The 17022-nt window shown below is 34.5% G+C and overlaps 1 protein-coding gene across 6 annotated transcripts; it reads left to right on the top strand.

Moving 5' to 3' along the window:
- Positions 1-1586: 1586 nt before the first annotated feature.
- On the top strand, positions 1587-6374 carry LOC120069464 (plant viral-response family protein). 6 transcript variants are annotated; one of them, XM_039021233.2, is made up of 4 exons: positions 1592-1856; positions 2449-2859; positions 3820-4309; positions 6182-6374. In XM_039021233.2, exons 2-3 carry the CDS (start codon positions 2513-2515, stop codon positions 4295-4297), a joined length of 825 nt encoding a protein of 274 aa, XP_038877161.1. In that variant the 5' UTR covers positions 1592-1856; positions 2449-2512; the 3' UTR covers positions 4298-4309; positions 6182-6374. The 6 variants fall into 6 exon arrangements, with proteins under 6 accessions (XP_038877159.1, XP_038877161.1, XP_038877160.1 ...); XM_039021232.2 differs by lacking the exon at positions 6182-6374 and adding an exon at positions 5170-5510; XM_090307474.1 differs by lacking the exon at positions 6182-6374 and adding an exon at positions 5170-5510 and having other exon boundaries at positions 1593-1822.
- The last annotated feature ends 10648 nt before the right edge of the window (positions 6375-17022 follow it).

Below are 17022 nucleotides of genomic sequence, written 5' to 3'. Positions count from 1 at the left end.
TTTTTTTCTATGAAAGGTTTTAGAGACCAAAATTGATTTTCAATAGGGGTTAAAATTAATTTTGGCCCCTGTAATTTAGAGTTTGTTCAATTTTAGTCAACATTTTTCAAATGTATAATTTTATTTCTTGTATTTTCAACAAATCCTCAATTTAGTTTCTTAAAGTACAAGGACTAAAATAACATTTTAAACTATCGTATGAACTGAATTAAATTTTTTTTAGAAGTAAGAAGATTAAAATTGATATATAAAATTACATGGACAAAATTCAACTATACAAGATCAAAAGGTTAAAAATACCATTTTAATCCATATACTTTGAAGCTTGTTCAATTATAGTCCATATAATTTCAAATGTCTGATCTTAATCATTGTACTTAATATAAAATCTTAAATTTAGTCTCTATACTTGTTTAGTTTATTATTGATTTTTTTTTTTTTAAAAAATCATTATCTATTAACATTTTCACTATGAACTTTGAAAACATATTCACATATTATATTTTATTGCACACAAATGATTGTTATTATTTAGCTAATTTTGATAAAAACAATCGAGTTACTAAATTTAAGATCAACTAAAAGTACGACCAAAATGAAACATTTGTAAGTACATGAATTAAAATTGGATAAATCATAGACCAAAGTTGAACAAATCTCAAATATAAGGATGAAAATAACATTTTAGGTTTTTCTTTGTTAGCACTAAATCTTATTTTAAATCAATTAAACCAAAATAGTATTTTGAAACTTTAATATAAGGCCCTGTTTACACCAAGGGAAGAGTAATAAAAGAATGATAATTTGAAAAGTGCGCCTCAATGAAAATTACCTTTGTTGTTGTTTACTTTGTGTTTCGTACTCGACTAACATATGGAGTCTACTACCCAATATGTAATAATAAAACACAAATTGATTGACGAGTGGACGACGATCAAACGATTTGTGTTTCAAAATTACAGTATGTTTCCGTCACTGTTACCATAGGATAATTTTACAAAGCACAAATCTACTATAATTACTGTTACTATTACTATTAGGCCACATTTATCCCACTGAAAACGTAATAGATCGATCTCTCATTCGATTATTTTTTGTGTTATTTACTTGTATTCTGCATTTGTGCTACACATGGGTCCCACATCCAAATATGTAATGAAATAACACAATTTGATTTATGAATAAAGAGTACTCAATCTGATTGCATATGAAAATTATGTTCTATCGTTATTATTACTGCTATAATTACCGTTACGGCTACCATTATTATTATTGTTATAACAGAAAAATTGTCAATTTTGATATATATATCATTACTGTTACTGCTTGACCTTCAAAGACAGAGGTAGAGATAATAATAAAATTAACAAAATTCATAACTTTTTTTAAGTAAATACAATTAAAATTAATCAAATTATATTTGCGATTCAAGTTCATTATAATTGGATCTATCAATAAAATTTTATTACGATTATATCAATTTTCATCATAGGTTAACATAACATTATTATATAAGCTCAAATAGTAACGATAACATTACACAATCACCATCTAATTATGTTTAAAAGGCTTGTTACAGTTTGATCCAAAAATGAAATTCTATTATCATTACACCATTTTCATTATACTGTAATTTGGACGATTTAGTTAAGTTTGAGAAGGAGCGGCGGAGCGGAATCAGATCCTCACCTTGCAGCCATCGTCAACGCCACTTTCCACCACGTCACTCTCTCTCTTCCTTTTCTCTGTGTTCGGTGCGCCAAAGCCTTTTTCGGGGACCGCAAAAGGGCTGCTGCTTCTGCAACAAACAAGGCCTCGCATGGTGGGATCGACTCTCAATCCCTTATTATCCAATCGTTAGTGCTTTCCACTCATCATTACCAATCGATGATTTCATCATTTTCGTTCATCGATCTTCTTTTTTCTAGTTTCGATCCATTTCTACTTGATTTTTATCATCACAAATACGAAATCTCTCTCTCTCTCTCTCTGTGTCTCTCTCTCTCTGTTTCACCTCTTTTGTTTCTGCTTTTGCCATGGCTGCTGTGTTATTTGAGCTACTCGATTTGGTTTTTTGCTACTTCTGGCCATTTTGTCACAGTTGTGGATCTGTTTTTTTCGTTTCTGTCCATCATTGCGATACTGAAAGTTGCTTTCAATCGTTCGATTTTGACCAAACAAGTGGAAGACTAGCGATCTTTTTCAAGAAGAATCAATTTCTAAAGCGTTTCTTATTTTGCCTTCAAACAATAGGTTTTTCTGTCTTCTTCTTCAATTATTAGCTTCAATAATGCTCTTCTTTTCATGCTCTGTGGTCTTGCTATATCTTGCGAGAATTGTTGGTACTTTTACTTGCTTTCGCAAAGTATTTCACGAATTATTCAGAAGAGTTGAGGAAGTTTCTGTGTTAATTTACTGAATGGAAGTGTTTTTTCGAGGGGAAAACAGAACATGTTTTACTGGTAGAAGTGAAGAAGACGGAGGAATAGAGTAGTAAAAGCGCTTTGAAGATATGGGATCTTTTAAGGGCCATGTTCTTCCAGGGACGCTGTTTCTTCTGGTTGGTGTTTGGCACGTATGGAGTGCTCTGCTTCGGTACATATCAAATCCCAGTTTGTTTCGCGTTCGTGTGTGGAATCCTATGCCTGGATTCGATGGAAAACTCAAATACTTAGAGCTTTATGTTATTGTCATTGGCGGTTTCATTGATTTGTGTATTGAGCTTTTGTATTCAACCCATCTTAAGTTCTTCGTTAATGGAGTTTTGAACCCTTCGCACATGAACAACTTTGAACATTCGGGGATGCTTCTCATGTTCTTCATTTTTGGAGTCATCACTTTGCTCTCTGAAAAGTCCAGGTAATTCACTCTTGTTTCATGAGCAAAGCATTTGGAGTGTTAACTTTTTCAATAAACTGTTTTTACTATTTTTGTTTAGATCAGTTGGGTTTAGTTAATTTAGTTACTTTGCTTGAGTTAGTTTTGTTGGTTCTTTCTCAAAACAGAAGTACTTTTAAAAATATGCATATGAGATTAAACATACTATAACTTAGTTTTTGAATCGAATGGTAGTTTAATAGAAATATGAAGGGATACAAGCCATAACTGGATAAGATATTAAATTGATGGTGGAAAGTATCAGGTATATTCTTTTCGAAAGGAATTTAAACCCGTAAGGACAAGGACAGTAGACGTGCCATGGAGAGATTTATCTTTGCTGAATTGATTTAATAAAGGTTCATGAACTTTTGCTCTTGGTCGTGGAGTAGTTTGTTTACTTCAGGAGAGTGAATAAGTTATCATAGATTCTAGATGAAGATACCAAGGTTTAGGTCCGTGAGTATCTGATCTAACTCGTAGCTTTCGTTGCAGTTCTCATACAATCAACTTCACTTATTAGTAAAGTAACACATGTATGAAAAACAATTGATATGAAAATATAGCCCAAAGATCATATAAGATGGAAGTTCGGGGATGAGAAAGATAGCAGTTTCTTGTACATAAGTCGTATTTTAAGTTGTGTCCCCTCCCCAACATCGCTGGAAAGACACGTTTTTTTTTCCCAATTTCTAGTATCTATCAGTTTGTTGGAGCTTGTAATCCAGAATTTGAAGTGAAATGTGGACAAATGGATGATTATATTGTATGGGAGGGGACATGTCTAATTTGCATAATCTTTTAATCTAGTATTCAAATATTGAATTGAGCTATTAACCATCCGTTTCTAAATATATGCGCAGTTTATCCTTTACTCTGTCTTAACCACTAGTTTTCTCTAAAAAAGAGCCGATTATTCAACTCTCACCACTTTCTTTTCAGATTTGTTCGTCTACCAGATGAAGCACTCTGTCTGATTGCTGCCACGGCATTCTGCGCTGAGTATCTGTTGTTTTACTTTCATTCAACTACTCATAAAGGCCTTGAAGGTTACTACCATATTATCCTTGTCCTCTTGATAGGGCTCTGCATTTTGTCAACCGTTGCTGGAGCTATTTTACCTACCAGCTTTCCAGTTGACGTGTGCAGCGGTATCGCCATCACCCTTCAGGGGCTTTGGTTTTATCAGACAGCCTTCACTCTGTATGGTCCAATGATGCCTGATGGTTGTGAGCTCAAGGATGATATGATGGTCATGTGTCACTCAAAAGATAGTGAGGTTAGGGGTGAATTCCTTGCAAATTTCCAGCTCTTTTCCATGGTCATTGGAGTTCTTGGTGGAGTCGTTGGAGTTTACTGCTTTGCAGGGTCGAAGTACGGGCGATCCGACCTCAGAAGTTCGAATGCCATCCAAGACTAAATTGTAATCCCGGTATGTTTGCATCAAAATTTTCTCTCTTTGTAGGATTCTTTAGGCGACTTCTAGTTTTGCTTCTTACATGAAAACTTCTTTAGCTTCATTTAGAAATTCATGCCACGTGACTAAAGTTGTTCATATGGAACCACAATATTATGTTTTGGAGTGCTTTTGACAAGCTAGTGCATTTTTTTAAACATTTATAGAATGCTTTGTGAGAAAATACTTGTAAAGTGCATTTGGCTTCTTGACTTAAAAGCACTTTAAAAAATAATTTTAAGAAGGCAAAATCCATAGTTTTTTTTTTTAAAAAAAATTATTTATTTATCAAATACTTTGTACTTAAGTGCTTAGGACTAGATGTACTTATCCTCGAAGCACTTCCAAATACATCCCAAAGACATCCCAGTAATGCTCAAGCTAATCACATGTATTTTTTTTTTCTTTAGTAAATTGCAAAATTACCCCTAAAGTATGGTGGTAGTTGCAATTATACATGTGCTTTCAAACTTAAATGAGTGTTAAAATTAGTTCAAATTGGATCTTCAAGCTTACATAATTGTATAAATTGTAACATTTGTACAAGTTTGAGGGTTCAAATTTTTATCTTGTGGGTCCAATTTCAACAATTATTATAAGCTCGAGGTTCCAATTTTAACACTTGTAGAAATTTAGGGGCCCAATTTTTACAACTGAAAATTTGAGAGTGTAATTGTAACTACAATCATAATTCAAGAGTGGTTCTTGCAATTTGCCCATTTTTTCTCTTTTCTCTAGACTTGATCCATTCAAGATATTATTATTATTATCATTATTCAAATTTAATGAAATTAAAAGTTTGAAATTGAAGAAATAATTCATTGGGTTAAATACAGGGTAAAAGTGAGTTTCACTAAAATGAGAATGAAACCACCAAAAAAAATGGAGGAAATGAAGAGATGGGGAAGAAAAGAGAGGTTGCAGTTGTGTCCTTTTACAGATTACTTTGTAATATTTTGAGGCAAATAGTTCTTTATGCTCATTCTCCGATGACTTTACAGGGTCTTGTTGCTATCATGTGACAATGGCAAAGATAGTCTAGTTTTATAACTTTTTTTTCTTTTGACGGCCTGATTGAAAATTATAGTTTCATTTTGAAAATTTCATATATACGATTTTATACCACCTCTATTTATTATTTATCTTAATAATAACATTTAAAAATAACGTGAACTTACGGCTCTTCAGTGCTTATATGTTGAAGGTCAAGTGTACAAGGATACTAATATTCCTTCTATTTTGTTGGATCCAAAAGGGGAAAAACATTGTGGACACATGAAATTCAAATTTCTTTGATGAGTACGAACATGATAAAAATTGAAAAGAATAATTGTTTAGAGATGGAGGGAGATTAATATATTCATGGTTTAATATGGGTTCTGAGGGTTCGAGCTTCTCTCAACTTTATGCTCATTTTATAATATATATATAAAAAACTAATAAAGTATCAATAACTTTAGTTAGTCTAATGGTAAAAACGTCTTCCAATCCCTTTTGAGCTCTGGTTTGAATTTCATTCCTTTTATTTATTTCTTAAATTTTCCTTCCTTTGACAATCCTATAAATTTTTACTGAGTTATAAAGTCTTCATCAACAAAAGTTTTGAATCCATCGGTGAATATATATGTGTACACGCATATGTACATCCTCATGTATGCATGTTTTTATCATGATGTTGGATTTTTTTTTGCTGGTCATGGGAATTGGTGTTTGGAATTGGTGTTTGTTGTATGTTCTTGTACATTTTCTTTCTTTTTCAATGGAAGCGCCGTTTTTTTTAATATTTGCAATTGATCTAGTGATGATATATAGATATATAAAAAATAAAAAAAAAAATCTGTGGGTCAGGATACCGCGATCGGGATGGGGAATCTTCGAATACAAGAGGAATGGAGAATTTTTTTTTTTTTTTTTTTTTTTTTTCACATTTACAATCTGGAGATGGGAACAAGAATTATATTTTGTAGAATATGTATATTGTAGATTTTGTTAGGATAATTAAGGATGTTTTAATTATTTAAGATTTTATTACTTTAATTTATTAGATGTTGTAATATTAAAATAGGAGGTTCTAGTTATTGAATTTTAATTTTTTCAAATTATGAGAATTTAGCATTTTATTGGGGATTATATTCACCGTTTCTTTTAAAAAGATATTTCAATTTGCAATCGATCTAGTGGATAATATATAGAGATGTCTAAAAAAGTCATAGACCGAGGCCTTGTGGGAATCCGTCTCGAACGAGGAGGGGAATCCCCGAATGTACGAGGAATGGAGAAGTTTTTTTCCATGTTTAAAATTTGGGGCCGGGGTCCCGTCCAGCTCTGACTTTTGTGTATATATATATATATATATATATATGTATATATATTGTAGACTTTATTAGGATAGTTATGGATGTTTTACTTATTTAAGTTTAAGATTCTATTACTTTAATTCCTTAAATGTTGTAATATTTAAGATAGGATATTCTAGTTGTTGAATTTTAATCTTTATAAATTGTCATAATCTAGCATTTTAATTATATCTTTTCAAATTGCATGTGTATTAATGTTTTTATTAGTAAAATTGATAATCATTTATTTTAAATTAATTTGTATTGGAAATGTTTAAGAAATTGTTAAAAAATATATTTAATTGAAATAAAAAATTGTTAAAAAAAAATAAAGATGGAAAATTTAAATTTACGGGAACGGGAAATGGAATATGGGGGCAAGGACGGAGACGGAGAAGGCTCTCTGTCCTATGGACTTCTCTAATTGTATACTTTTCAACCACTTCTCATGTAGATGGAAGTTGATTTTGGTTAAAATTTGAGTTATATGAAATTGAACTTGCCCTTGATAGCATAACCTCTCCTCGTGCTTTTATTGTAAATGGTCTCGATAAATCAAAATCGAAGAATCAATCAAATAAAGGTTTGAACTTGAATATTATTATGATTCATAAACTTTTAGTTTTAATATTTTGTTTTTTTGTTGCCTTACTTACTTATTTATTTTATTTATTTGAAGAAGATTTTTCTTGGTGTTATGTTAATATTTATTTACTTAATCTTTGCTTCAACTATTTTATATAATATTTGTTTACTTAATCATTGCTTTGATTCTTTTATATAGCGTCACTAACCCCACATAAACATGCATATTAGGTATGCAATTAAAAGAAAAAAAAGGAGAAACAAAGAAACAAAGAAAGAGAGAGAGAGAAAAAAAAGAAATAAAGGTAAAGATGGAATAGTAACTACTTATTTTTAAAGGTTAGAAACTAAAAGATGTTTTAAATTTGTATAAAAGATGTTTTAAATTTGTATGTATCAAAATAAAATAATTTGTAAGTTTAAGGATTTCAATAGAGATTAGTAGAGATGAGCATGATAGATCAAGAAATCGAGTCAACCAACTAAAACCGAAAAAATTGAAGGCAGTCGATCGAAGGATAGAAAAGGCTTGATCAACGTCGGTTCGGAAAAAATTCAAATCGACAATTTGATTTTTTTAAAAAAAGAATTGAACCGACCAAACTGATCAGCTACAGGTTTGCATTCCTCGACGGTCGAGGTCGGTTTGAACATTTAATAAACTGACTATAATTGGTTCAATGGCAGTTTGGTTGAAAAAATCGACTCCAACTGATTGCTATACACCTCTAAAGGCTAGATCAAAATAGAATTTTTTTAGACATCTATGAACCAAATAGAATTTAGTAAATTTTTAACAATAATAAACATACCTATGGAGGATGTGTAAACTCCTAAATTTCATCTAAGTGAATTAGATTAGAACTTAGTTAATAAGGAAGCTTGAAGAAGGATAAAAGAGGAGGAAAATGCTTTAAGTGTTGAAAACTAGACTTAAAGGCTAAAACATAAATTGAAGTTAAGTGAGATTTAAGGAGACAAAATTTTGGCTAAGTGTGGGAAGCATGCGTCGATCTCATGCATTGGGATGAAGGTGTGCAAAACAACGGCCTTGCCATTTGAAGCTTAGGCAATGACATTGTCATTAGAGGTTAGGCGAGCTTATTGACTAAGTGTTGAACACATAGAGACACCATGCGTTGGTGTGGAGTATGCGGCCAACACATCAAACAATGGGTGTTGTGCTCGACAAGTCCGTGATGGACGCATGGTGTGAGTTGGCCGAGCGATGACATGAAAGAATTGTCTAGGCAGGGACATCAGGGACAATGTCAAACGCAAAGTGTTGGCCGAGAGTGTAACGTCTCGACTCCCTATGACTCAAGCTAGGTTGTTACTATAGACATGCATGCATAAAATCCAAACGACATTCTTTCATAATTTAGTAAAAACAAGTAAATAGCGTAAATTAAATAATCTCATTAAAATTAAATAACCAAAATTTCAAGTAGTAGAGTACCCACAACAAAATCATAAAACCAATCTAGAAAAAACTTTAAAGGGCAAAAGCCAAATACCAAAACTGCGAGTTTTAAATGTCAAAACAATAAACTAAATCATAGAAAATTTTTGAAAACATGAACAAAAGCATATGACTGATCCCAATAGCTCAATTATGGATTCCACATGTCATTTGTCGATGCATCCTTAACCTTACATGAAAAATAAATATGAGAAAGGATGGGTATAGAATACTCAGTAAGTAACCCCACTACTAGGATCGGGCTAGCCATCTATGTCCTCTAGATGTCATTCTCTAGTGGGACGAACATAATCCTCTAGTTTTCATGAAACACAAATAATGAATATATGAACTCATCCTACCGTAGTTAGAGATGTCCACGGGACGGGGCGAGGATGGGAAAGACTTCCCCGTCCCCATCCCCATGCCCGACCCCCTATTTCATTCATCGTCCTCGCAAAATTCTCCACGGGGATCGAGACAAGGAATTCGCGGGGATCAGATTCCCTATGGGAAAATTTTCCCATTTGTTTTTTTAATATAGTCATTTTTAGCAATTTTGTTTATTCTCAACCAAATAAAATTATATATATTAAATGAATTATTTCCAATAAATTTTTTCATTCAAAGAAAATAGTATAAAATTCATTATAAAAATAATACTATTATATGTGTAAAAATATAATTTAATCCTATAATTTCTAAAAGTCAAAAATTAAATATGACAATATCATAGTCAAGTTTTCCATTTAAATACTACAACATTTATGGCTTAAGGTAGAAAGTCTTAAATGTTAAAACAATTTAGAAATATATTAAAGTAGGAAAAGATTGAAATGAAAATTAGAAAATGACTAACATTTTATATAAAATAATAATAATAATAATAATAATAATAATAATAATTATTATTATTATTATATAAATATAATTATATAATATATTCATCGGGGTGAGGCGGGGAACTGGGGCGGGAACGAGGAATATAATCCTGGTCTCCGTCCCCATTTACCAATGGAAAAAACGTCCCCATTACCAATGGAAAAAAAAAATTATTCTAGCTCCCTCTCCCATTCCCCATCTAATCGGGGATTCTCCACCCTGTTGGAGGCAGGTACCTGTGGGGCCTCGGCCCCACGGGGTAAATGGACATCCCTAAACATAGTTTAAAAGTACCCACAACCTCTGAAAAATCCCAAAGGAAACACCACCTCTAGTGCATCCAAAAGGAAACACAACCTCTGGTGAATCCCGAAGGAAACACAACCTCTGGTGAATCCCGAAGGAAACACAACCTTTGGTGAACTTCGAAGGACGTCACCACCTCTGGTGGGTATCTAACTATCAGTAAGGGTAACTATTACTATCGTAAATATCACATGCGTCACAACATAGTCCCATAACATGTAAATACATCTCATCATACTCATAGGTCAATCAAAAGCTCATATAAATAAAAATACTAGAGTTCATGCTAGCATTCATAACATTTCATCATACCATAGGTCAATCAAAAGCTCATATAAATAACAATACTGAAGTTCTTGCTAGCATTCATAACATCTTTCATACATAATCAGAACAACTTACTTACTCTCATGCAATTCTATACAACAACCTCAGAGTCTTGAATAAGAACTTAAATTTCGTTGCCTGACACGTAGACAATTCCATTAGTAAGATTAATATTAAGTCGAACCGAAAAGCAATTGAATCTTTGTGAAATTCTCGAATCTTTAATCAAGCCTAAATATAAACCAAGCTTTAAAATTAATAACTAAAGCCTAATTCCAAACACCCAAATATTACCAAATATTTCCAAATAATCTTATCTAAGCTGTGTCCGATTGGAATTCACCTCCAAATGTTGAATTTAAGCCCAAAAAATTATTCGAGCAACCAATCCTCTTTTAATCTCTACAATCTTTGTTTTAAAACCGTACATAAATCAAAATAAATTTTAACCTTTAAGTTCATACTCCTCAACATTCAATCACGTCAAAATCAGCAACAAAACTTAATAACTTAATTTGTATAAATTATACTTGAACCGAACAAGTCACAAAACCATAAATCATACTAAAATTCTTGCCGAAAACACTTTAACTCTGCTTGACAGCACGCTAAAGGCCTTTTAAACTTGTTCAAACTTTCAAATCCAACCTCCAAAATCATGATTGAAATGATAATTAAACACATTATTGGGTATTCAAGATCCTCAACAAATCCAAGAAAATCATTTAGATCTTATTCCAAAACTAACGAACCTTGTGGCAGTGTTCGGAAGACGACAACAATTGGAAGAGAGGAGGACCAACGGCGAGCAGATCCGAAAACTTGAAATTCGGAGTGGCGTGGCTGAGATGAGCCAAAATGTGTGACACCGGATGATGTGAGGAGGCGCGATAGATCTGGACGTCGCGAAGAGACGGGCCTTGAGGCTTGACGGAGGAGTCAACGACGGCTAGGCTCGAACGGTGCTAAAAGAGGGAGCGGCGGCCGAGGCTTCAATGGTGGCTGAGCTTCGCAGACGGCTCAAGATTTGCGCGAACGAGCGGCTGAAGGCTGGCGAATGACTGACGGATGACTCCTGCATGAGGGTCGGATCCAGAGGTACGGCTGGTCGAAAGTGGTGGCTGGGTCATGCGGTGACTGGAGGAGAAAAAGGACGCAGTGAGAGGGGGGGGGGAGAGTGGGGGATCACCAGAGAGAGAACGAGAAAGGGAGAGATTTGTTGGGAAATTTTTACGGATGACCCATTTTTTGGGTCCAAAATGTCAAATGACCCATTTTTAAAAAATAATGTCAATTGACCCTCTGCTGACATCATCACCATACCAAATTATGTTAATTTCCCTCACAAGTGCCTCACGAGGTAAGTCTCGCTCTCTTTGATTAAACACTTTCGCTCTTGCTTAAGATTCCTTGGTTTGATGTGGTTGGTCGTCAGTGTACAAATTATTTGACAATTTTCACGACTGAAGCCTCAAATCAATACCTAAACACAATATAATGGTGATTTCTTTAAATTGTAAACTCCATTTCAATGGTGATTACTTCTCTGGTTTTTTACGGTGTTTTGTTGAACAGAAAATTTTCAAATGGGGATTTCCAAGATAAGACTTTTCTAAAATGGAACAGGTTTTTAGAAAGGTGTTTCATTATTTTGAGTCTGTTTAATTATTTTTGCTATGTTATTTCTGGAAAGATAGCATTACAAAATTTTATATTGGGAGAGAGAGAGCGAACGAGAGAGAGCGAACGAGAGTGAGAGAGAGCAAGAGTAAGAGAGAAAGCAAGAGTAAGAGAGGGAGTGAGATTAAGAGAGAGAGCGAGATTAAGCATGATCGAGATTAAGAGAGAGAGTGAGATTAAGCGAGAGCGAGATCAAGAGAGAGCGAGATTAAGAGAGAGGGCGAGATTAAGAGATAGCGAGATTAAGAGAGAGAGAGCGAGATTACGAGAGGGAGCGAGATTACGAGAGGGAGCGAGATTAAGAGAGAGAGCGAGATTAAGAGAGAGTGAGAGTACACTTTAATTGCTTGTACAACTTAATAAAAAATGTTCTCTTGCTTTGTAGAATGACAGAAAAGTGTCTACTTATTCGATATGGATGTGATTGGGATGAGAATGAAAGTTCGTATATAGGGGGAGAGTTGACAGGAATCATTATGCATGTTACATTGAAGTATGAAGAACTTAAATCTCACATTTACAGGGTTACAAATGTTAGTTCTTTCGAGTTTGATCTTTTATTGAGAGTTAAATATAAGCTTGAATATGAAGCCCCTCCAAAATACATAAGGAATGATGATGATGTTCGCTTCCTTCTTTTCCGAAAAGAGCTTAGTGAATTTCAGTTATCTGTGATGCTAAAATCGAATCAGGACAAAAATATTAGAATGGGGTTTGGAAATGTGAGTTATGATGATACGACTGTGAACAGACAATACGAGGAATCATATCAGTTTCGTTAGGAAGAGGATGATATTCCATTGTCTACCAACACTGTACCATCAACATTATCACTAGACAACGATCACACCAATCCAGAAAGATTGAATTCAGAATTGGGCAGTACTTCAGTTGTTGGTAATGAGAGATCATCTAGACTTGACTATATGGATTGTGGTCATCTAGAGAAAAGTTGTGGTCCTTCAGTGGATGTTAATGAGCAACCAATAGGTTTGAATGAAATGGATCGTGATCATGAAGATGTGCGTCGTTCTACAGCAACTTCAGTGGTTCTACCATCTGTGTCTTCAAGTCATAGGGTAGAGTTGATTATGCCTGGTACCTATTCATCTAGGACAGAGGACGTTGAAGTTGGTCAACTATTTTTGAGTAAAAAGGACTTGAAAATGCGATTATCTATTTTGTCTATCAACAAAAATTTTGAATTTAGGGTCAAGAAGTCAACCAAATCTTTGTTTATTGTCAAATTTATTGGGGATACTTATAAGTGGAGCCTTCGTATAGTGAAAATGGAAGGGTCTGATATATTCAAGATCACAAAGTACTGCAGTTCACATACATATTCCATTGGAATTCTGAATCACGATAATAGACAAGTAACTGCTATGGTTGTTGGTTAGTTGATTAAAGATAAGTTCACAGGAATAGGACTATTTATAAAACTTGTCATATCGTTGAGGATATGAGGAGGGATTATGGCGTGAACATAAGTTATGATAAAGCGTGGCGTGCAAGGGAACCCGTATATGATCTCACTTGAGGTACTCTAGAATACTTATACTCCATACTACATGCTTATGGAGAAGCGTTAAAAATAGAGAATCCGGGCACAGTGTTTGAGATCGAACTTGACGATGAAGTGCATTTCAAGTATATATTTATGGAATTAGGGCTTTGTATTTCGCAAGCTGTCAGCCTGTGATAATTGTTGATGGGTCACACTTAAAAGGAAAATACAAAGACACCATATTGATTGCGGTTTCTATGGACGGGAACAATCAATTATACCCACTAGCATATGCAATAGTGGACAAAGAAACTGATTGATCATGGAAATGGTTTATGTTGAACTTGAAATGTAGTATCGGAGAACCCGATAATCTGTTGTTTGTGTCTGACCGGATGGTATCTATCAACAATGCTATTCGTGCATTTTTTCCCATGGCATTTCATGGATTGTGCACGTGGCACATAGAACAAAATCTTATTATAAACTTTAAGGATAGCACGGTTGTTGGGATATTTAGAGATGTAGCAAGGGCATTTCGCATGACAGAGTTCCAGACAAAATAGGACGAACTCCGTAGTATTCGAGACTGTGTTTCACGAAATATTTGGAAGACATCGGTCTTTAAAGGTGGGCACGGGTTTACCAAATAGAATGAAAATATGACAACATGACGTCCAACAGTGCAGAATGTTTCAATTTGTTAACTAAAGAGTATCGATTATTTCCCATAGTATGCTTGATTGAACATGTTAGAGGAATGCTCCAATCGTGGTTCTAAGAACGGAGGAATTACTGGGCATCTTGAATGACATTGCACTCTGACTACTATGAAACTCGATTGGCAAGTGAGGCTGATAAGGGCAAACGATATTGGGTTGATCCTATTGATTGTTATCGGGTCCACGTGCGAGATAACCGATTGGACAGTATTGTGAATCTTCACACAAAAGAATGTACGTGTAAGGAATTCGGCTCACTTGGTATCCCGTGTTCGCATGAAATTGTTGCTGCCAAAGAATGAAATATACCCCTTCAGAGTCTTTGCAGTTGATTTTATACAGTGGACTCTCTAATGACTACGTATGCGGAGCCTATAAATCCACTTGGGCACATATTTGAATGGAAGAGACTTCCTGGATATGTAGAAATGACTATCCTTTCTCCAAAGTTTGTGGCATAAGTCGGGCGACGGAGAGTGAGAAGAATACCATCCAGAGGAGAATTTTGTAGACAAATGAAATGTGGTCGGTGTGGGAATTATGGGCATAACCGCCAAAATTGTAGCGAACCACTCACAATTGTGCGACGTACTGAAAATGCCAGAAACCGTGACACAAACACCTCTCATCTAGTTTAGTTTATAACTAACTTTATCTTGTAATGGCCTGTTGGTATGTGTTAGAAATACCATTGATCAGGCCCCAAAAAAGAGTTTTTCATACTTGTATCATACTTCATCTTGTAACAGACTTCATCTTGTAACATACTTTCTGTAAACAAAAAACAATAACAAGCTGGAGTATTTCTATAATAGCAATCTTCATCTTGTAACATACTCTATTTTTTCAAAGTCTTGCTCTCTCAAAATGAACTTTGATATAATGTTTTATATACCATTGATATAATGAAAAGAGTAGTAGCTCAATTATACATATTTTGATAAAATGTATAATATTGAACTTTTGAACTTTGAACTTTGATAAAATTATTTTATACATGTTTTAGATACATAAAAAATACATGTTTTTATATACATAAAAAATACATGTTTTTATATACATAAAAAATACATGTTTTTATATACATAAAAAAGACAATAGAAAATACATGTTTTATACACATAAAAAATACAGAGTGTTCGCCCACAATTGACACCCTAACTGCGTTCTATATTAACTCATTTTCTCTTGATTGATTACAGACAGATCAACACCAGTCACCAGATGTTCTAGTAATTCTGTTGCAAAGATGCCACAATTAAGCGATCCGTGCTGTATTTCGGTGTTCATAGGTCACGAGATTTTCCAAGGAGATGTGGATAGGTCCAGCTTTGAATGATCCACGTCACAGTTGTGAAGTAGGGATGGTACTGTGACAGTCAATGGCTCCAGCCAATTCACCAGCTTTGTCATTGGTGTGTACGACGGAAATGAATCGAACACGAATATATGACCTCTATTAATGTCCATTGCAAGGACCATCAAGTGCTCACTGATATTCATTTTCATATACACGAAATCCACATCTGCCCATTTGACATCGAATTTACTGGTGACGTAGTCCTTGTACGTGTCTTCATCCTCCCATGTAGGGCAGCCTCCAGTCTTGTCTTATTCTTTATTCGTTTAAATACCCCGCCACTAGCATTAAGGTGACTCTGCCAAATAAAATGAGAAGTTAAGTAACGAAATATACCATAGTAAAATGACTCTGCACAACAAAATATATCAAAATTTACTGTTACACCAATTGGCAAGATGGTGAACTTGTGCATGCATATGTCAGGTCGGGTATAAAATTTTTCTTTCATAAAATGAAATAAAGTATTTATGGTCTGTACAAAAAAATTACTATGTCAGTAAAAGTATAAGATATCCAAATGTAAAGAAGTCAAGACTAGGAAACTTACATCGCACTCGACCTACGACCTCGGTTCAATCAATTCCTTGAAAAATTGCTTGGCAAGTGGTTTAAAGGAATCCTCTTGAACATCGTTATTGATATTCTCATCTGAGATCCATCCCATCATTTCTGTAAAGATATTAAATGGAACGTCATGTGCTACATTGTACGTGACGATCGCTCTGGATAGTGATGTAGCGAAACTTGGGAGAAGATACTTAACCACACTTTTCTTCTTTACTTGAGCTGGAGGTGTATATTTATCAACAACTTTCCTCTTATAAGTAGTTCTTTAAGATTTCTACATAAACAGATAATGAAAAATTACTCATCAATAAATATAAAAATGTAAACAAAGATTACTGATCAATAAATTACTGACTAGTGTAACTTCTTCTATAGTCGTAACAATACTAGAATTGTCAGCCTCTGGGATGTCAGACATGTCGGCCTCTGTATGTGGCATGGTGAGTAAATCAGACATGTCGGCCTCTGTTTGTGGGACACCAGCCTCTATAGGTTCGACGTCAGTGGGTGATGTTATGGTATCGGGCTCTAGAGGGGGGATGGGAGTAGGTGAAGTGGTGGTATTTTGAGGCTCTACAGGGTGATGGGAGTATCAGAGGGAGTCGCATCAGTGGTATCGGGATCTTGAGATGGGATGGGTGACCTTGTCGTCTTCTCATTCACCGTGGAACCCTTCAATTAGTAAAGTAAAATGATGAGTTCACGAACACGTAAAAACTAAACACGTAAAGACATAAAATGATAGTAAATACAAACGTTGCACATAGACTGCAACAATGACAAGATGGCCAACAATTGTCCTTTCATGTCTATCATGTTTTCCTCCATATTGGATACTCAACTATCTAAATTCGATATACGGCCATCCAACCTCGATAGTGAGCTGTTAATGGTCCACAAGTACGAATAAATAGAATCGTTGGGATAGGCTCCCTCCCTGCAGGCAGCACAC

The sequence above is a fragment of the Benincasa hispida genome, chromosome 11, assembly GCF_027475165.1.
Source record: "Benincasa hispida cultivar pf3 chromosome 11, pf3_genome.v1.1, whole genome shotgun sequence".
NCBI classification, from domain to species: Eukaryota; Viridiplantae; Streptophyta; class Magnoliopsida; order Cucurbitales; family Cucurbitaceae; genus Benincasa; species Benincasa hispida.
This window is presented reverse-complemented; position numbering and strand designations above follow the sequence as displayed.

Bases quoted from the DNA above. Each gene is read 5' to 3' on its own strand.
- LOC120069464 (XM_039021233.2), top strand. From the start codon at position 2,513: ATGGGATCTTTTAAGGGCCATGTTCTTCCAGGGACGCTGTTTCTTCTG. The intron at 2,860-3,819 runs GTAATTCACTCT...CTTTCTTTTCAG, and splicing joins TTGCTCTCTGAAAAGTCCAG to ATTTGTTCGTCTACCAGATG.